Below are 22,711 nucleotides of genomic sequence, written 5' to 3'. Positions count from 1 at the left end.
CCACAGGATGCGTTTTTTCTCCATAGACTTGCATTAGCGATGCATTGCGACGTATTGCTACACGTCGCATCCGTCGTGCGACGGATGCGTCGTGTTTTTGGCGGCCGCGTCGCACAAAAAACGTTCAATGTAACTTTTTTGTGTGCATCGGGTCCGCCATTTTCGACCGCGCATGAGCGGCTGAAACTCCGCCCCCTCCTCCCCGGAACTCACAATGGGCAGCGGATGCATTGTAAAACTGCATCCGCTGCCCACGTTGTGCTAATCAATCACACTGTCCGTCGGTATGTTGGGCCGTCGGTTTGCGACAGCTTGTACTGACGGACTAGTGTGAAAGTAGCCTTAACTGCTTAGTTTCCATCTCTTAGTGGCAGCAGCTATAACCCATGAGCTCGGCGTCACCAAATAGCCTGGATGAGAAATTGTTTATGTAACAGAATCGGCAAAATGTTTTTTTTTTGGCATCCACTGGTCTAATATGCATTGGATTTTCTTTTTTACCCTCAATAGAGGACACACTTAACATGTACGGCCCCCGCGGTAAACCTTCTTCCACAATGGGTCCTTATTGGCTTTCTCAACTTCTGGTATACGTAGAAATCTCCCAAGTGTACCTCCAGCCTAGGCTGAAACCGAGAAGTGAATACAGCATTAGCTGCACACCCCACCTTCTTGAATACAAGCACAAGAAAAAAAAATCTATTAAAACAACCTCTACCTATATGACCCATGAGGAACTATAAGAGAGCCACTCTCCCTTGGAGACAGAAGGAGAGCAGTATCTATAAGAGGCTCCCGTTATGGCAGACTTGTGCCCTCTACGTATTAGGCTATGTTCACATGTCCTGTAATCGTCTGTTAGAACGAATCCAGCAGTGATCCGCTGGCAAAAGTTCTGCAGACAACTTTTTTGTCCGTTTTTTAAAACAGATTTCAGCTTGATCTTTAACACTGAAGTCTATGGACCACGGATCTGTTAATTAACCATCCATTATTTTCCATTAGAATATCTTGTAAGAAAAAAAAAACGGATGTTTACAAATGAAAAAACGGATTGCTGATTATTGGATCAGTTATCCATAGACTTCAATGTAAAAAAAACAAAAAACTAAGATCCAGCTGAAATATTTTTTCCTGAAAAATGGACAATAAAGTAGTGTCTGCAGACATTTTTTGACAATGGATTGCTGCTTGATCCGTTCAAACAGATAATCTGGACATGTGAGCACAACCTTACTTAGATGGCCATTCAGTTATATGTACATGTCCCCTCTTGTCTGGGCTGGATCAGCAGAACGAGCTGTTTGCTGTAGGCCTTGTTCTTGGATTGTACCTGACAAGACAACCCCTGTAATGTAAATGTGCATACAATAGTGAGATACATTTGCAGACAGGTAATAAGAAAAGCATAACACTTATGGACTAGCAAAAAAGCACAAAAATATACGCACTGCAGACATTATGGATTATCATGTAACTAGACACACTTCTACTCTGTTGATTATTGAGGTTAACCTGCACCTTCAAGAAACCTCTCTCTTCTATCTGTGCATCTTCTGTTTCCTGGCTGCTCTCACATGCACTAAATAGATCAGCATCACTAGCTGTATATCCTGGACTGGAGTCTATCTCCCATAGGCAATCTCCTTCACTGCCCAGATAATGGCTGCTGGAGGAATCAACAGATTATCACATTGTACATCATCGCTTAAATAGTCAGCATGTATGGGGAAAAAATACATACAGAGTTATCAGAGAGGTACCACAGGGGTCAGTATTGGGTCCTCTATCTTTTACTAAACACTCGTCAACATTGAAATTTTAACACCAAGAACAATAGTCATGGTATTATGGAAATCACAGAATGGATAGAGATGTTAATGATACACAATGAGTCTAAGGAATAAAGTATTTCCTTGTGGAGAGTACGCCCACAGTGTAGGGAGACTTACAGGACAGTGTAGCCTAAAAGTGCTGCCATGGCCTGCAGCGTCTCCAGACTTCACTCCCATTGAACACAACTGGGACACTATTGTTCGGCAATAACAAATGTAGCTGCCAGCAGCAGATCTTGATTATTTGAGTGCCCTGAATAAATTGAGATGTTTTTAATATTTTCTTTACACTTTCTCATCACTTGCAGTAACATGACTCCCCATCTTGTAATGTCCATAATTCAAAGACTTATATGAGGAGTGTATTTATTAACGAAGTTGTGCGGGACAGAGAAAATAATTTCAATATTTGAAGAGGATACTAAACTGCAAGGAAATCAACACATACGACAATTTAATATTACAGAGGGACTTATATAAGCTGGAAGCTTGGGCTGGGAAATGACAAGGGAAGTTTAATGTGGATAAATGTAAGGTCATGTACGTGGCCAGAAGAAATAAAATGTACAATTGTGAAATAAATCGCAAAACCATCATTGAAAATGTTGTTTTGTTTGGGTGGACGGCAAGCTCCATTCCACTAACTAGTGTCAGGCAGCAGCTGCCAAGGCAAATAGATCACGGCATGCATTAAGAGAGGCATAGACGCTCATGGTAAGAGAATAGCTTTGCCCTACACAAGTCAGAAGGGCCACACTTAGAATACGGTGTACAATTTGGGGCCCCAGTGTATAACATGGATATAGCTGATCTTGAGCGGGTGCAGAGAAGAGCGGGTGCAGAGAAGAGCGGGTGCAGGACCGAGACACCTGGGGATATTCCATTTGGAAATACAAAGCTTTGGGGCGAACTTTCTACAATGTACAAATACATGAAAGAACAGAGATCTTTCTAATAATCTTTTTACATCTAGGCCTGCAATGGTGACAAGGGGGCATCCTTTACGTCTAATGGAAGGAGGGTTTAATCATAATCACAGACATTGATTCCTAACTGTAAGAGCAGTGAGATTATGGAACTCTCTCCCACCATATGCTGCAATGGTTGATCCACTAAAAACACAGCCTGGATTATTTTTTGTGGAAAATGTAATATTACAGGTTCTAGGTGCTAGATTCGGAGCTGGGATGTTGATCCACGGAGCTAGTGTGATTGCCGTATGTGCAGTCAGGAAGGAATTGTGCCGCTATCAGTATCTGCATCAGGAGTTATTTTCTTACTCTGGACCAACATGTTAGAGTATAGGTTGAAGTCAATGGACTTGTGTCTTCTTCAATCTTAAAACTCTAAAACATCTCCATTAGGTCATTAACAATACAATATATTCAAGTAAAGGGCTCTCTGGATCCTTCTAGAGCATCAATGAACTTTCTAGAAAAATGTGTCTGCTAGCAGCAAGCAGATAAGTGATGTAATCAGACAGGGGAGGAATCCCGAAAATTCATGAGCTGCACAATATGTCAACATGTAAAGTTTTATCATGTAAAAAAAAAATATCCCAAGATGAATCATTTCAGAACTTTTTCCACCTTTAATGTCCACCATAATCAAGTCAATTGCAAAATAAACTGAAATCTTTGATTTGATTGAAAAAGATAAAGAACTAAAATAATGCTGTTGCATAATTATGTACACCCTTAAATTAGTATCTTATTGAAGAACTCTGAATATTTTTTGGATGAAGTCCATCAGCACGGGATATCTAGAATTGGCAGTCTTTGCCCACTCTTCCTTGCAGTTGTTCTAAAATCTGCCCAATTGTGAGGGCTTCTCTTGTGAACAAAGATTTTCACTTGGATTCAGGTCTGGGATCTGGCTGGAGCATGCCACAACTTTCATCAACTTCTACAGAAGCCACTGTTTTGTTGATTTGGAAGGTATCCTTAGGGTTGTCATCATCATGAAAGGACACATTGCTCCATTTTTATATCACTTCCTGAAGGTCTTGAAGGAAACTTGCCTGATATTTGGAACTGTTCGTAATGCCCACCATCTTGACTAAAGCCCCAGTTCCAGAACATAACATGCTTTCCCACAAGCTTTTTGCAGACTTTACGTAGGTTTTCGCAAAACATAGACAGGCGTCCATACTTGTTTTGTAAGAAAAGGCTTACATCTTGCCACGCTACCTAACTGGCCAGAAATATCACATATCTTCATCCCAACCCTAACCCATCTCTTCAACCTATCACTAACAACTGGTGTTTTCCCCTCAAGCTTTAAACATGCCTCCATCACACCTATCCTCAAAAAGCCCTCTCTTGACCCATCCTCTGTATCTAGCTATCGCCCTATATCACTTCTCCCATATGCCTCCAAACTACTGGAACAACACGTTTACCTTGAACTGTCCTCCCATCTCTCTTCTTGCTCCCTCTTTGACCGCCTACAATCTGGCTTCCGGTCACACCATTCCACCGAAACTGCCCTAACTAAAGTCACCAATGACCTCTTAACCGCCAAGAGCAAGCGACACTACTCTGTCCTCCTCGACCTGTCGGCTGCCTTTGACATAGTGGACCATTCCCTATTATTACAGACCCTCTCATCCCTTGGCATCGCAGACTTGGCCCTATCCTGGATCTCATCATACCCAACAGACAGGACATTCAGCGTCTCCCACTCACACACCACCTCCTCACCTCGCCCCTTATCTGTCGGAGTCCCACAAGGTTCAGTCCTTGGGCCCTTGCCCTTCTCCATTTACACCTTTGGCCTGGGACAGCTCATAGAATCTCATGGCTTTCAGTATCACCTCTATGCTGACGACACACAGATCTACATCTCTGGACCAGATATCACCTCCCTTCTAACCAGAATCCCTCAATGTCTGTCCACTATTTCATCCTTCTTCTCCGCTAGATTTCTGAAACTTAACATGGACAAAACAGAATTCATCATCTTTCCCCCATCTCACGCGACCCCCCCAACGAACCTATCCATTACAGTAAACGGCTGCCCACTCTCCCCAGTCCCACAAGCTCGCTGCCTCGGGGTAATCCTTGACACTGATCTCCTTCAAACCACATATCCAAGCCCTTTCCACTTCCTGCCGACTTCAACTCAAAAATATTTCACGAATCCGTTCATTCCTCAACCATGAATCTGCAAAAACCCTAGTCCATGCCCTCATCATCTCTCGCCTTGACTACTGCAACCTCCTGCTCTGTGGCCTCCCCTCTAACACTCTCGCACCCCTCCAATCTATTCTAAACTCTGCTGCCCGACTAATCCATTTGTCTCCCCGCTATTCCCCGGCCTCTCCCCTCTGTCAATCCCTTCACTGGCTCCCCATTGCCCAGAGACTCCACTACAAAACCCTAACCATGACATACAAAGCCATCCACAACCTGTCTCCTCCATACATCTGTGACCTCGTCTCCCGGTACTTACCTACCCGCAACCTCCGATCCTCACAAGATCTCCTACTCTACTCCCCTCTTATCTCCTCTTCCCACAATCGTATACAAGATTTCTCTCGCGTATCACCCCTACTCTGGGACCCTCTACCACAACACATCAGACTCTCGCCTACCATCGAAACCTTCAAAAAGAACCTGAAGACCCACCTCTTCAGACAAGCCTACAACCTGCAGTAACCACCGATCGACCAAACCGCTGCATGACCATCTCTACCCTCACCTACTGTATTCTCACCCATCCCTTGTAGATTGTGAGCCTTCGCGGGCAGGGTCCTCATTCCTCCTGTACCAGTTATGACTTGTATTGTTTTAGATTATTGTACTTGTTTTTATTATGTATACCCCTCCTCACATGTAAAGCGCCATGGAATAAATGGCGCTATAACAATAAATAATAATAATAATAACAACATGAAGAATACGGGAGATTGTTGTCATATGCTGTATACAACCAGTACTTGCCAGAAAATCAGCACCTTTAATGTTGCTGTAGGTCGCTTCGCAGCCTCTCAGACTAATTCTATCCTTGTCTTTTCATCAATTTTTGAGGTACCTCTAGTTCTAGGTAATGTTGTGGTTGTGCCAAATATAAGCCGCTTCTTGATGACCATCTTCACTATCCTCCACAGCATATCTAAATGCCTTGGACATTTTTTTTTTATACCCTTCTTCTGACTCGTCACTTTCAATGATGAGATCCCTTTGCTGTGTTCTAAGCTATTAATGGACAAAGGCTTTTTTCTGTAAAATGCAACTAAGAAAATGAGAAGAAAAGCCAGCTAGAACAGCTAAACTTTGCATGGAGTTAATCAGAATCACTGTAAATGATGGCAGCTGTGCACCGACTACTAGTTACCATGAGTTTCAATGCAATTAGCTAATTCTGAACCCAATCCCATCCTCAATTATAAGCGGGTGTTTAAACTTATACAACAACGTTAGTTTTTTTCTTCTTCTTTTGCCCTTGAAAATGATTTCAGTTTGTTTCTCAATAGATCCGTACAGATTATGGGTGACATTTTTACATTATAACAGTGGTGGAGACTTCATATATGCACTTTAGTAAGAAACTGAAATATAATGCACAACAAACTATTCTAAAATGACTAATCCTAAGCCATAGAAATGCTTTGACCGCTGCACATCTGGAGGGATTTTCCAAGTTAATTAAAGACACAAAACTCTTAGCCTATGTGCACACGTTGCAGATTCATGTGCAGATTTTTCCGCGCAGAATCTGAAAGCCCGCAGTTTTGTGCAGATTTCACATGAGTTTTTACACCTGCAGACTCCTATTAAGGAATGGGTGTAAAACGCTATTTTTGCTGAATCCACACAAAGAATTGACATGCTGCAGAAAATACACCGCAGTGTTTCCGTGCGGTATTTTCCGAAGCATGTGAACTGCGGATTTTGTTTTCCATAGGTTTACATGGTACTGTACACCGCATGGAAAACAGCTGCGGATCAGCAGCGTCAAATCCACTGCAGATCCGCAAGCAAATCTGCAACGTGTGCACAGACCCTTAGATATTATATCTCATCATACTACTGAATCATTAAAACAATGGTTCTGCAGCTATCAGCTTCCCCATAGCCATTGTTATCCAACCAGGGCTGGAGTTATGAGAAGTTAAAAAGAAGCTATCTTCAGAATCTTACATATTGTCAGTCAGACTTGCATGTTACATGTATTTTTAAAAACTTTTTTGGTAAGGTTTATATATTTTTTAATATCACGATCTTTGTTAAAAATAAAATTAGTAATCTTGCAATTTTGAAACTGGCCAATGGGGCTTTTTAGGCTCTAAATTCTTGAATTTTCAGAAAGTTTACCGGAGATTTCAAATGAACAGAGGCAGGATTACAATGAGAAGTAACAGCGCCACACACAGCTAGTAACACAGGGGCCACCAATGACAAGAGGCGAAGTCACAGCTCACCTGCCCCACCTCCTTAAACAATTACCTTTGCAAACGCTCATTAGTCACCAACGATGGTGGCTATGGATGTGTTATTCCAAGGAAGTCAAGAGTCTAAAAATCCACAGATGTCAGTGTGAATTTTCCAAGATTTCTATTCTTTATGAAAATAGACCATGATGTCACTGCCATGCGCTGCTTATAAGCATAAAACAGTTGCTGGCACCGGAGCAGGACATTGTGAGGGAGAGCCGGGAAGGTAAGTGTAAGGCTATGTGCACACGTATTCTGGTCCACTGCGGATTTTTCCGCAGCGCAAAACCGCTGCGGATTTACCACGGTTATTCTGCGGATTTCACTGCGGTTTTACAACTGTGGATTTCTATTGGAGCAGGTGTAAAACCGCTGCGGAATCCGCAGAAAGAAGTGGCATGCTGCGGAATGTAAACCGCTGCGTTTCCGCGCGTTTTTTTCCGCAGCATGTGCACAGCGTTTTTTGTTTCCCATAGGTTTACATTGTACTGTAAACTCATGGGAAACGCTGTGGATCCGCAGCAAAATCCGCATCGTGTGCACATACCCTAATGGCTTGGGGTTCTTAATGTTTTCTCTGATGGGGCCATGCATACCAGGATAGGGATGAGGCCATGCATACCAGGATAGGGATGGGGCCATGCATACCAGGATAGGGATGGGGCCATGCATACCAGGATAGGGATGGGGCCATGCATACCAGGATAGGGATGGGGCCATGCATACCAGGATAGGGATGGGGCCATGCATACCAGGATAGGGATGGGGCCATGCATACCAGGATAGGGATGGGGCCATGCATACCAGGATAGGGATGGGGCCATGCATACCAGGATAGGGATGGGGCCATGCATACCAGGATAGGGATGAGGCCATGCATACCAGGATAGGGATGGGGCCATGCATACCAGGATAGGGATGGGGCCATGCATACCAGGATAGGGATGAGGCCATGCATACCAGGATAGGGATGGGGCCATGCATACCAGAATAGGGATGGGGCCATGCATACCAGGATAGGGATGGGGCCATGCATACCAGGATAGGGATGAGGCCATGCATACCAGGATAGGGATGGGGCCATGCATACCAGGATAGGGATGGGGCCATGCATACCAGGATAGGGATGGGGCCATGCATACCAGGATAGGGATGGGGCCATGCATACCAGGATAGGGATGGGGCCATGCATACCAGGATAGGGATGGGGCCATGCATACCAGGATAGGGATGGGGCCATGCATACCAGGATAGGGATGGGGCCATGCATACCAGGATAGGGATGGAGCCATGCATACCAGGATAGGGATGGGGCCATGCATACCAGGATAGGGATGGGGCCATGCATACCAGGATAGGGATGGGGCCATGCATACCAGGATAGGGATGGGGCCATGCATACCAGGATAGGGATGAGGCCATGCATACCAGGATAGGGATGGGGCCATGCATACCAGGATAGGGATGGGGCCATGCATACCAGGATAGGGATGGGGCCATGCATACCAGGATAGGGATGGGGCCATGCATACCAGGATAGGGATGAGGCCATGCATACCAGGATAGGGATGGGGCCATGCATACCAGGATAGGGATGGAGCCATGCATACCAGGATAGGGATGAGGCCATGCATACCAGGATAGGGATGGGGCCATGTATACCAGGATAGGGATGAGGCCATGCATACCAGGATAGGGATGAGGCCATGCATACCAGGATAGGGATGGGGCCATGGATACCAGGATAGGGATGAGGCCATGCATACCAGGATAGGGATGGGGCCATGTATACCAGGATAGGGATGAGGCCATGCATACCAGGATAGGGATGAGGCCATGGATACTAGGATAGGGATGAGGCCATGGATACCAGGATAGGCATGAGGCCATGCATACCAGGATAGGGATGAGGAGCCATGCATACTAGGATAGGGATGAGGCCATGCATACTAGGATAGGGATGAGGCCATGCATACCAGGATAGAGATGAGGAGCCATGCATACTAGGACAGGGATGGGGGCCAATCATACCAGAATAGGAATGGGGCCATGCATACAAGGCGAGATGGGGCCATGCATACAAGGCGAGATGGGGCCATGCATACCTGGATAGGGATGGGGGTCCTGCACACCAGGATAAGGATGGGGGCCATGCATACTAGGACAAGATGGGGACCCTTCATACCAGGTTTGGGATCGGGCCATGCATACTAAGATAGAGATGATTGGAACCAATCCTACCAGGAAAGGGATGAGGGGGCCATGCACACCAGGATAGGGATGAGGGGGCCATGCACACCAGGATAGGGATGAGGGGACCATGCACACCAGGATAGGGATGAGGGGGCCATGCACACCAGGATAGGGATGAGGGGGCCATGCACACCAGGATAGGGATGATGGGGCCATGCATACCAAGGTAGAGATGAGGGGGCCCATGTGTATCAGGATGGGGATGAGGGGACCATATATACCAGGATAGGGGATATTAAACACAGAATTGACCACATTTTTTGCTTCAATATTTTTCCTAATTTCCTCCTCTAAAACCTAGGTGTGTCTTATGGTCCGGTGCGTCTTATAGTCCAGAAAATACAGAAATCAGCAGGTCATTTCCCATTAAGGCTCATTTAGATGTCCCTATTCAGCATCATGTTGCCAACAGTACGTCCCTATTATAGGGGGCAATAGGATGTTGATAATTATTTTTATGTCAGCATAAATAATCTGAACACCGGATGGACAAGAATTTTGCTTGTTTGACTCAGGGTGATTAATTGGCTTGTCTGAATACGCTTTTAGCAGTTGAGGCTACATGCATTAACCTGTATAGTGATCTGTAAAGACACTCCAATCACTAAGTATGCATGGACTGAGCTACTCTGAGCACACACCTCACATGCAGGAGATTACAGTCATGGCCAAAAGTTTTGAGAATGACACCAAAATTATATTTTCACATGATCTGCTGCCCTCTGGTTTTTATTAGTGTTTGTCTGATGTTTATATCACATACAGAAATATAATTGCAATCATATTATGAGTACCAATAGGTTATATTGACAGTTAGAATGAGTTAATGCAGCAAGTCAATATTTGCAGTGTTGACCCTTCTTCTTCAAGACCTCTGCAATTCTCCCTGGCATGCCCTCAATCAACTTCTGGACCAAATCCTGACTGATAGCAGTCCATTCTTGCATAATCAATGCTTGCATTTTGCCAGAATTTGTTGGTTTTTGTTTGTCCACCTGTCTCTTGATGATTGACCACAAGTTCTCAATGGGATTAAGATCTGGTGAGTTTCCAGGCCATGGACCGAAAATCTCTATGTTTTGTTCCATGAGCCATTTAGTTATCACCTTTGCTTTATGGCAAGGTGCTCCATCATGCTGGAAAAGGCATTGTTGGGCGCCAAACTGCTCTTGGACGGTTGGGAGAAGTTGCTCTTGGAGGACATTCTGGTACCATTCTTTATTCATGGCTGTGTTTTTAGGCAAGACTGTGAGTGAGCCAATTCCCTTGGCTGAGAAGCAACCCCACACATGAATGGTTTCAGGATGCTTTACAGTTGGCATGAGACAAGACTGGTGGTATCGCTCACCTCTTCTTCTCCGAATAAGCTGTTTTCCAGATGTTCCAAACAATCGAAAAGGAAATTCATCAGGGAAAATGGCTTTGCCCCAGTCCTCAGCAGTCCACTCCCTGTACCTTTTGCAGAATATCAGTTGGTCCCTGATGTTTTTTCTGGAAAGAAGTGGTTTCTTTGCTGCCCTCCTTGAAACCAGGCCTTGCTCAAAGAGTCTCCGCAGTCTCACAGTGCGTGCAGAAGCACTCACACCAGCCTGCTGCCATTCCTGACCAAGCTCGGCACTGCTGGTAGTCCGATCCCGCAGCTGAAACAGTTTTAAGATACGATCCTGGCGCTTGCTGGTCTTTCTTGGGCGCCCTGGAGCCTTTTTGACAACAATGGAAGCTCTCTCGAAGTTCTTGATGATGCGATAGATTGTTGACTGAGGTGCAATCTTTGTAGCTGCGATACTCTTCCGTTAGGCCATTTTTGTGCAGTGCAATGATGGCTGCACGTGTTTCTTTAGAGATAACCATGGTTAACTGAAGAGAAACAATGATACCAAGCACCAGCCTCCTTTTAGGGTATGTGCACACGTCCGGATTTTTTCCTGAGAATTCTGCCAGAAATCCGCGTGCTTTTTTCGTGAGGATATCTCGCAGAATTTGTGCGTTTTTTGCGTGGATTTTTTTGCGGAATTTTTGCGGATTTTTCCGGAATGTCCATTTTGATAGGAAATCCGCAGAAAATCCGCAAAAAGATAGAGCATGTCCGGATTTTTTGCGGTATGCGGTGTTTTGCGGAAAAAAACGCTAACATATGCACAAAAAATGTGGAATGCATTCTAAATGATAGGATGCATAATGTTAGCTTTTTTTAGCGGATTTATAGCGTTTTTATGGCGAAATTCCGCAAAAAAAACGCTAAAAATCCGGACGTGTGCACATACCCTTAAAGTGTCCAGTGATGTCTTTTTTTTTTTTTTTATTCAAATAAATTTTTATTAAGAATAACAAGATAAATTACATGTTACATTCTTATTTTCAATACAAAGCTTTCCCCCCCCCCCCCCTTCAAACATTCCCCTTCAATCTCACCACCCCCCAACCCCACCCAACAAAGCAGCTCACCTTGCTTAGCACTTCCATCATTAGACCAATATACTATCTAATCCCTCGGCCAATAATATAAGCCACATTTAACATTACCATTAATTAGGAACCTTAATTAACTCTCCCTCTATAATACCCCTATCCCATAGCAATCCACGGAGACCACATTTTATTGAACATTTCGATTTTCCCTCTTTTTTTATAAAACCCCTTTTCCAGTGTCAGGCCCTGATTCACATTCTGGAGGAACTCTCCTCTTGACGGCGGTTCTTCCCTAATCCAATTTCGAGCTATTACCTTCCTAGCCATGTATAACAATCTGGCAATAGCTATCTTTAGGTTGTTATCCACTCCAATCTCATCCACACATCCCAACAAGCACACTATAGGGTCCCTTGGCACCTTACATCCATACGCACCTTCCATACGACTCAAAACTACCACCCAAAAAGCAGCCAGTCTCGGACACGTCCACATCATATGGAGTATATCAGCATCTGCAGTTTTACACCTCGGGCATTCAGAATCATCACGCAAACCAGCCTTATATAGCACCATCGGTGACTTATAAACCCTGTGTATCACATAGAGCTGTGACAGTCTATACGGTTCGCTCAGTGACAATCGTGGGACCCATTCTAGCACCGACTCCCAAGTCTCATTCTCCATTGGACCCAGATCCCTCTCCCACTTAGCTCTCGCCATTATTGGAAACCCCAATAGGAAAGTGTGCAACAGATCTTTATACAAAGTAGATATGACTCCCCCAGTCGTCCCTTCATTACACACATACTCCAGTACTATATCCCTCTGAATTCCAATACCTCCGTTTCTACTCTGAGCTCCAAAAGCATGCCTCATCCGCAAATACTGAAATTCCCCCACAGTCCCAAGACCAAATTCCGCCTGTAATTGGGAAAATGATTTCAATTCACCTCGCTCAATTATTTGATACACGTATTGAATCCCTTTGACTTGCCATTCTGTCAGTACCCCCAGTGCCTCAAACTCCTGTAAGTTGCTGTTATGCCATAGCGGTGAGAATCTAGTCAAATCCGTGACCCCCCGTATATGTCTCAGCCTACCCCACAGCCTGCGTATCAACAACACAGTCGGGTATAATTTCCCCAGAGCCCCCAGGGATCCATCCTCCAAACATTGTACCACTGGCCTTCTTTTTGTCACCACTTCCATCAGCCGCTGTACCGCCCCAGATGACCCTTCATGCGCACAGCCTTTTAAATGCTGACTCTGGGCTGCAAGAAAATATATTTCAGGGTTAGGCAATGCCAATCCCCCATCTTCCTTGGGTCGCTGAAGTGTCTCCAGTTTGATACGCGGATGCTGTCTCCCCCATATCAAATTCCTGAACAGAGAGTTAATCTGTCTAAATCTCCCGCGTGGTATCCAAACTGGCGCATTATGAAGAATATACAGTATTTTTGGCATCAAAATCATTTTAATAAGATTCACCCTACCTACCACAGATAAATGCAGTTTAAGCCATGCATCCGCTTTCGCTTTAAGAACATCTAAGATTGGAGTCAGATTTCTATGTATATAGTCAGTAACAGGCATAGATACCCATATTCCAAGGTACTTAAATTGGCTAGTCACCTCCAGTCGCCCATTCTCCAGTGGCTCCCCACCATCATCATCCACCTTAAACAAGACAGACTTACTCCAGTTTATCCTAAGTCCCGACACCGATCCGAAACGCTCAATAATCCCAATGGCTCCCTCCAAGGACGTACCCGGGTCAGCCAGAAATAGCAGAATGTCATCCGCATACAACGCCACCCTTTCTTCAATCATCCCATATTTAAACCCAGTCACCTCATCAGACCGTCGAAGCTTAGCAGCCAGTGGTTCCACAGCCAGAGCAAACAAAAGAGGAGAGAGCGGACACCCCTGTCTCGTCCCTCTAGCCAGTTGTATGGTTCGTGATAACTCCCCATTTACCCTAACGCTAGCCATCGGCATCGAGTACATCAGTTGAATCCAGGATATGAACTGCGGTCCAAACCCCATACTCCAGAGCACCTGCCAGAGATATCCCCACTCCACACTATCGAACGCCTTATGAGCGTCTAAAGATGCAATAACTCTTTGGCCACAGTTGTCCGATCTGAGTTGCAAATTCATATACAGCCTTTGTAAGTTGATCGCAGTGGACCGATCAGGCATAAAGCCGGACTGGTCTGAGTGCACCAGGCCGGAAATAACACTTGTCAACCTCATCGCCAACACCTTAGCCAGAAGTTTAACGTCTGTAGTAAGCAAGGAGATTGGCCGATATGAATCCGACTGTGTCGGGTCCTTCCCCTCCTTAGGAATCACCACTATTATGGCCTCCCGCATAGATGCCGGTAGACGACCGCCACTCCTAGCCTCCTCCAGAAGTACCCTTAATTTAGGGATCAGCACTTCCCCAAAGTTTTTATAAATTTCAGCAGGAAATTCATCTACGCCAGGTGCCTTCCCATTAGCCATAGACTGCAGTGCCCGACCCAACTCCTCCTCCATGATGGGAGCTTCCAAATCTTCTCTATCTATGTCACTCAGCCTTGGGAACTCCAATTCCTCAAGGAACGCCACCGTGTCCTCCACCGACCCATCTACCTGAGAGGAATGTAGGTCCGCATAAAAATCCGCAAAAATGTCCAAAATCTCTGAAGTCTCAGAGACAGCCACACCGCTCCCCGATACCAAAGAATGAACAAAGGAAGTGTTTCTCTGGGCAGAAGCCACCATCGATAGCAAATGACCCACAGATTCGCCCTCCTGGTAAAAAGCCAGATTCATGAATTCCCTCTTCCTTTCAGCCTTACCGAGCAATACCTCCTCCAACTGACTCTGAGCTGCCTTTAGCCTCCTCCCAGCTTCCGGAGTACCCGCTATTACCATCTCATCCTCGGCTATCCTCAGCCCTTCAACCGCCAACCTCTCTGTCTCAGTGATGTCATTCTTACTTAATCATGACTGATTGATCGCCAGCCCTGTCCTCATCAACACCCACACCTGTGTTAATGGATCAATCACTAAAACGATGTTAGCTGCTCCTTTTAAGGCAGGACTGTAATGATGTTGAAATGTGTTTTGGGGGTTAAAGCTCATTTTCTGAGCAAATATAGACTTTGCAAGAACAGTAATTGATGTTAAGCTGATCACTCTGACATTCAGCAGTATATGCAAATTGCCTTTAGAAAACATGAAGCAGTAGACTTTGGAAAAATTAATATTTGTCTCATTCTCAAAATTTTTGTCCATGACTGTACAATGCCCCCACTAACTAGATAGCCATTAGGAACCTGTAAGACATGTAACTAGAAAAAGGGACATCACTGCAAAAGGATCACATTAGTGGCTGAAAATTATGACACGGAGTGAAGGCATTAAAATTGGACTAATTGATCCCAGAAAACACCTTCTTGAGGGGCTCCGTGCACACGGCCTTTACTTCTGAATTTACAGCTATGATGGATCTGATATGTAATGTAATGGATGTCGCTGACTTATACACTGACTTGGGAGCCTAACCTTAGCTCCAAAGGTGCATTCAACATTAAAAGACTCACTCACTTAAAGGGGTTGTCCGGACCAAATTGATAAGTCTGCACTCACTCTGACTGCAGACTTATAAATCTCCCCAGTGTACGCACTATGCGATGCGGGGATTCGCCAGTTTCTAACCTGGGATGGGAGAGTATACGCATACACTTGTATGGACCAAGGCCGCGAATTGTAGTCAACCACACCCATTGGTTGGCTGCATTACTAAATGGGGCGCGGTCTCGCTTCCATACACTTGTATGGAGCAAAGTCACACCCACTGCCCGGGAGTATGTATAACGCATACATACGCAAATCCCCGCAGCGAACCCTGCACACAGCTCCTAGGGAGATTTAGAAGTCTACAGTAACACAGAACTGCTGCAGATTTATCGGTTTGGACCGGACAACCCCTTTAAGTGCGTACATATATAACTCCATTATAATCTACTGAAAGCACAAGGAGGGCTAATTAAGATGTGGTATTGCTGTAGAGGTTACTAGGAGATTTGTTCGGGAAAACCTACAGCGACCGTAGCAGACAGGAAAATCTTTACATGCTGTGGACATTTTGGCATAAAAAAAAACAGAACAAAACAAAAAAAAAACAAAAAAAAAAAAAACACTTTCACAATAGTTTGTGGGTTGTATGCAACTTGAATGCTACAGAGCTGGAATAGGGGAACCAGGCCATGGACAACTAAGGGGAGGCTCCAAGTTCTCCTAATCTCATTCAGGCACTTTAGTTGTATCCATTTTACAGTCATTTCCATAAAAAATAAATAAAAACCTTATAATACTATGCCTCCAATGGCAAATGCTGGAGGAAAAAAGATAATATTTTTTTTTATTTCACCATGCCTGCTCTTTTATTCTCACGTGCGGTAAGCCACCAAGGTTATCTGACACTTACTACCCTCAGCATGCTGCAAACGCACAAACACTGGCGAGCGGAGTCACTCAACTGACATGTTGGGCTGACATCTATCTAGGATGCTGGCTATCTTAAGGCCCTGTCTCTTCTTGGTCTCAGAGGTAGAGCCTGTACTCTAATTCCTGAAAACTATTCTATGAAATGTCTCTGTAAACTGACTCATTTACCTTTGTAAATCCATCTGTCTTTGTGCTGTTTTTTTGGCTGTTACATCTTGCTGTTTTGGTACCTTTGCATTGCCTGCCTCCATCCCTGCAGCACCTTCTTGACTGGCCGCTGCCCTCTTGCGTCCTCGTCCAGACGGCTTGCTGGAGTCTTCACGTTTTGCTGCACTGCCCTGAGACTCTGACTTTGGCGGCCGTCCTCTTCTAGGTTTGGGTGGTGGTGTTGGCACCACAGCATCTGTTTTTATCTCCTCAGTCTCTTTCCTGATATTTTCTGTCCCCGTGGAAGCTGCTGGCCTCTTTTTTCCTTTTTCTGGCCCAAGATTTGGAGAAGCCATCTGATCTGAAATAACCTCCTGACAGACAAAATGCATGTGTAAAACAAGAGAACTAAGAATAACCCAATTTACAAAAAGAAAAAAAATACCATTTTTGTATTTGCTTCAAAATCCCTTTCTCATTGAATACATTGGGGGACCCTGGACCGTGGGTATACACCCTGGCTCTAGGCAGCCTGACACTAGGTGAACTAAAAAGTGTAGGCTTTGCCTGGTGGGCTATACCCGATTCTCGAATGCTAGGCAGCTCAGTTTAGTGCCAAAAGCCGTAGGACAGCAATGCCGAAAAAAGTAAAAAAAGTTTGGTGACAGAATCACACACACATACACAAAGAAAAAAAGAAAAAAACCAACATGACCTCAACCCTGGGAAAAAGAAGCACAGACCAACCAGAACTGACTCCAGGACAAGAGAAAATGGAATAGAGTGGGAGCTGTGTCCCCCAATGTATTGAACTAGAAAGGGATTTTGAGGAAAGAACATGCACATTTTCTCCTTGCCAACATTGGGGAATAGAGGACCATGGGACGTTCAAGAGAAGTCCCAATGGGAGGGAAAACAGGATTTTTGGTTGCTTACCGTAAAATCTGTTTCTCGGAGCCTTCATTGGGGGACACAGGAACCATGGGTGTATGCTGCTGCCACTAGGAGGCTGACACTATGCAAATAAAAAAGTTAGCTCCTCCTCTGCAGTGTACACCCCACCGACTGGAAGTAGGATATTCAGTTAGTGAAAAAAGCAGTAGGAGAAGTAACATGTTAAAGATAGAAAGTCAAACTGTGACAATATAACACAATAAAACAGAGCTGTTCAACTTGGGAGGGTGCTGTGTCCCCCAATGAAGGCTCCGAGAAACAGATTTTACGGTAAGCAACCAAAAATCGTGTTTTCTCTATCGCCTCATTGGGGGACACAGGAACCATGGGATGTCCCAAAGCAGTCCCTGGGGTGGGAACAGCAGAAAAAAACTCCATTCAGGTCGGAGAACTTACCACTGCCGCCTGCAAGATCCTTCCGCCTAGGCTGGCAACTGCCAAAGCGTAGGTATGGAGCTTATAACATTTGGCAAATGAGTGAATGGAACACCAGGTTGCCTTGCAAAGTTGTAGGGCAGATGCCCCATGGTGTACCGCCCAGGAGGCGCCCACTGCCCGGGGCAGAGTGAGTCTTAATCCCAGGAGGAGTCACTCTGTTCCTGACCTGGTAAGCCTCCAGAATAGCAGGTCTGATCCAGAGAACAATCATAACCTTGGAGGCTGGCAGGCCTCTTGGCGCACCGTCTGGAATGACACCTAAAGAAGGTGGTCCTAGACAAATAGATCCTCACCGCCCTGACCAGGTCTGGCCTGTTCAGCGAACGCTCCAGAGAATAGGTCGGAGCAGAACAAAAAGGTGGGAAGGATGATCTTATTGAAGTAACAAGGAGGACACCACCCTGGGAAGAAAAGGCGACGATGGCCGTAAACTACCTTATCTTGGTGAAGAACCAAGAAATGGGGCGACAGGAGAGAGCCACCAACTCCGAGACGCGCCTAATGGAGGTGATGGCCACCAGAAACGACACCTTGCAGGACAGAACAGACAGTGAGGCCTCATGGGGAAGTTCATGGGGGGGGAACCCCACAGCCTCCAGAACAAGATTAAGCTCCTTGGGATCCACGAGAGTCCGGTACAAGAGAGCTGCATGCACCACTCCTTGAAGAAAAGTTCTGACCTGAGAACGGGACGGATATATATCCTTATACCGTGATAGCCAGTAGATAAAATATTTGGAATTGAATTAGTCTATGCCTGATGAAGAGGCCTGAGAAGTCTCGAAGGTTTGCAATTTGCTACCATCTTTTCAGTTAGCCATTAAGAGGTATCAACCACCGAGGTCTCTCAGATCTAAATATCTGACCTGAGAACGGGAAGTCAAGGACTTCTGAAATGGGACTTCAGAAAGAGAATGGAAAGCGTTGCTACCTGACCCTTTAGAGGACTAAGGTCAAGGCCAGCATCAAGTCCCGCCTTGAGAAAAGGCCAAATGGAAGGATTCAACAGCCAAGATGTTAAATTGAGCAACCAAGAACTCTGGTGGCAGATCGGTCCTTGGGACAGAAGATCTGGCCTGTCTGGGGCCTCCAGAGGAAGTCCGCGAGGAGATTGGCGATCTCAGCGAACCAGAACCTTCTGGGCCAATCTGGTGCGATCAGAAAGACCGGCACCCCCTCCGCAATGATCTTCAACAGCCTGGGAAGAAGGGAAGGGGAGGAAACAGATAGGGAAATACAAAATGCGACCCAGGAATGGCCAAAGCATCGGTCTCTACTACAAGAGGGTCGCGGACCTGGAAATAAACGGTGGAACCTTCCTAAGCAGTCGCGACACCAAGAGATCCGCGTCCGGAGATCCCCATCAAAGGCAAATTTGAAGGAAGACCTCCCGATGCAGGGACCACTCTCCTGCCGAAAGGCCCTCGTGGCAGAGAAAAACACCGCGGCCTAGTTGCCAACACCGGGAATATGCACTGCGGATAGTGCCGGAACCGTCGCCTCTGCCCAGAAGAGGATCTTGGATACCTCCGCCATTTCCAAGAGACTGATTCCCTCCATGGTGTTTGACATATGCCACAGCCGTGGCATTGGACGTCTGGATTCTGACTGGCAGACCTCTGAGAACCTTTTCCCAGTGACTCAGGGACAGAAGAATGGCCGCTATCTCAAGGATGTCGATCGGCAGAGGGGAATCTTGCTCCGACCAACGCCCCTTTAACTGACGGATTGTGGGAAACCGTGCCCCAGCCGGGAAGGCTGGCGACCGTCGTCACCACCTGCCATGGGCGAGAAGGAAGGACCGGACCTGGGGAATGAGAGGGGATGACAGCCACCAGCTGAGAGACCATTAGAATCGGACGGAAGGCCGAATCGGACGATCCAGAGACAGCACCAACCTGTCCCACTGAGAAAGGATGGCCTACTGAAGTGGAACAGCGCAAAAGGGAACGCTTCCGATGCTGCCACCATTCGTCCCAGGACCTTCATTGCTGAACGGAAGGAAGGCAGCCGAGGGCCTTGCAGAAAACTCCGTCCTGGAGAATTGCCCGTTTCTCCTTGAGAAGAAAAAAATAACAAAAAACCCTCAACTGACAGGTGTCGAACAGCATGCCTTAGAAGACGAGGCACTGACTCGGAACAAGACAAGACATTGTTCTGCTGACCAGCCACCAGAAACGGGACAGGGAGTCGGATGATTGTCACTCTCCTGGGCCTGAGAGGGGGGCGGAGCCTTGATGTCTTCGAGGTACGGAATGAGCACTAGGCCCGTGATCCTCAAAATGGCCATAAATGTAGCCATGATCTTTATGAAGACACTGGGTGCGGTCGCAAGACCGAGTGGCAGGGCGATGAACTAGAAATGACTCTTCTGCACCACGAAACGCAGGAGACACAGGTGTGCTGGGAAAATCAGAACATCGAGATAGGCTTCTTGGATATCTATGGAGAACAGGAATTCCTGTGGTTCCATGCAAGCCAATACTGAACAGAGGGACTCCATCCTGAAATGCCGCAGGCAGAACCTTTTGTTCACTAACTTAGGAACCAGATGGGTCGAACTGCGCCGTTGTTCTTCGGCACTACAAGCAGGTTTGAATAGAAACCTGTGAAGCATTCCTACTGAGATGGAAACGATAACCTCCGAACAATGAAGAAAGGCAATGGACACAAAGAAACCTGGGATCAGATTAGGATCTTGTAGAGGGTGGGATTCGAAGAAGCGATTCCGGGGCCGCGAAGCGAACCCCATCTTGTATCCAGAGGATACCACCTCCCTGACCTCGACTGAGGCAAGCCAAACATCCCTGCAAAAAAGAAAAAAACAAAACAGACGCCCGCCCAAACTGGGAGGAACACTGGGCCCTTAGCACGAGTTATGCCAAGGAAGATCTGCCAGGTCTGGGCCTGGTGGACCTACCATGGGAATTGAGGGAACGCCAGGAAGGGGTAGGCTTGAAGGAAGCCTTTTCTCTAGCCAGGCGAGACCGCGGTCTGTGCTAGCCAGAGGAATATTCTGAAGCCACGAACCAGCGAAAGGACAAAAAGGGAGCTGAACTGCCATATCAGGGGAGGCCAGCGACGCTCGTGCCTCCCGTTGCGTCCTTAATAATTTGTTCCAGCATGTAGTCAAAGACGGGCCCCCTGGAAAGGGAGGCTGGTAAGGGACTTCTTTGAAAACAAGTCCACCTGCCATGTCTTGAGCCAAATATTCCGCCAGATGGTCACCATATTGCTGGATACCTGAGCTGCACAAGACACGCATCTAGGGAGACAGCTACCAAATATTTCCCTGCATAGGAAATCTGGTACGTCAGGTCGGCCAGCTCCCCCGGAAGAGGTCCAGCCGTGGTACCCTTACAAGGCTGTTTGGTCCATCTAGCTGTGGTCCTTGAGACCCAGGTAGAGGCAATGGCCGAGGCACAAAGCAGAAGCAGCCACTTCAAAAGGCTGATTTTTCCAGCGATTCTATACTTGTATCCTTGGAATCCATGAGGGATGCTGCATTAGAAAAGTCGAAGGACCATGTTGGCGGACAGTCTGGGGACCGACGAGTCCGCTGCCGAGAAATCAGTCCAGTTAGCGATGAGCTCAGGGGAGAAGGGATATAGGATGCCGAGACGCTTCCCTGTCTGAAAGCATCTGGTATGGTTCACCTTTCCCCTGGCAAGTACCACAACAAATTCAGTGTGTAGAGCAAAGACCTTGGAAGTTGGTTTTGACCGTCTAAACGAAACCGCCTTTTCTGCGGGTTCCGTAGATGTATCCATGATGCCTAAGGTCTGGTTGACTGCAATAATAAGGCTTTGCACCCTATCACTCATGCTAGAAGCCTGTAGTGAAACAAAGTCTGAATCTTCCTCTGAAAACATGACCGAGGACGCCCGTCTGACTCGGGAGAGGAGGATCTGGAAGAGGGATCTCACCGTGCCAGACCGGAGGGCGAGATGGATCGGGAAAAGGACAGAATTTCGCTCCTGTCTGGATCTCTTGTGACCTGTGTTGAAAAGGCCGGATGGAGAACCCTGTGACCCACTGGCAACTGCGGGGGGCAGGGAGGGACAATCTGTCAAGCACGGACACCAGGGACGTGACATCCTGGTGAAGTCCGCCACAGACCGAGACAGAAGGAAAGCCCACCCAGGGATAGGGGCCTCTGTCTCACCCGGGGTAGGAACTCCTGGCCGGTGGGTTCATGATGAGCAGACCCATTAACTGATGCCAGAACATTAGGGAATAGGAGAGCCGAGGAGAGTGTCGGGCTGCAGAGCAGCTACTCACAGTAGGTGCAGTCATCCTGTATTCAGCTCCAGACTGTAGGGCTGCTGTGCCAGGAAGAGAAGGCTCCACAGGAAACAAGTACAATCTGGATCAATAGGAAAAATGGCAGTCACAAGAGGGTGTCCAGGTCCAGGAGTGAAAAAGCGCACACTGCAGGGACACATGCTGAAAAGCCTGCTCTGAGACAGGAAAAAGGGGCGGAGCTAAATCGAGGGACCAGGGGGCGGAGCCAAGTGCCGGGGGCGGAGCTAAGTCCCGGCAGGAAGGAGCTGACTAAGAGCTAGGTGGGAAAAAAGCCCGCCCGAAAAGCAGGAAGAAGAGGGGCGGAGCCAGCCCTGCAGCTAGGCCCGAGTGAAGCCGGGACCTAAATTAGAGCTGGTGACCGCCGGAGGATGGGGGAGCGGCGCAGAGGATTGAAAAACGCTGCAAAACAATGCCTGCAGCCCCAAATACC

At 46.6% G+C, this 22,711-nt stretch overlaps 1 protein-coding gene across 4 annotated transcripts in view; it reads right to left on the bottom strand.

The window, feature by feature from the left end:
* PDS5A (PDS5 cohesin associated factor A) overlaps positions 1-22,711 on the bottom strand; it is a 175,600-nt gene that overhangs the window by 11,194 nt on the left and 141,695 nt on the right. For 2 of the 4 annotated variants that reach the window (XM_069744574.1, XM_069744575.1), the window contains exon 32: positions 16,668-16,958. In XM_069744574.1, the coding sequence (XP_069600675.1) occupies positions 16,668-16,958 (291 nt within the window). Of the gene's footprint in view, positions 1-16,605; positions 16,959-22,711 lie in introns of all 4 variants that reach the window. The other 2 variants (XM_069744572.1, XM_069744573.1) reach the window with 1 other exon arrangement.

Source organism: Ranitomeya imitator, chromosome 1 (assembly GCF_032444005.1).
Source record: "Ranitomeya imitator isolate aRanImi1 chromosome 1, aRanImi1.pri, whole genome shotgun sequence".
In the NCBI taxonomy this organism is placed as follows: Eukaryota; Metazoa; Chordata; class Amphibia; order Anura; family Dendrobatidae; genus Ranitomeya; species Ranitomeya imitator.
This window is presented reverse-complemented; position numbering and strand designations above follow the sequence as displayed.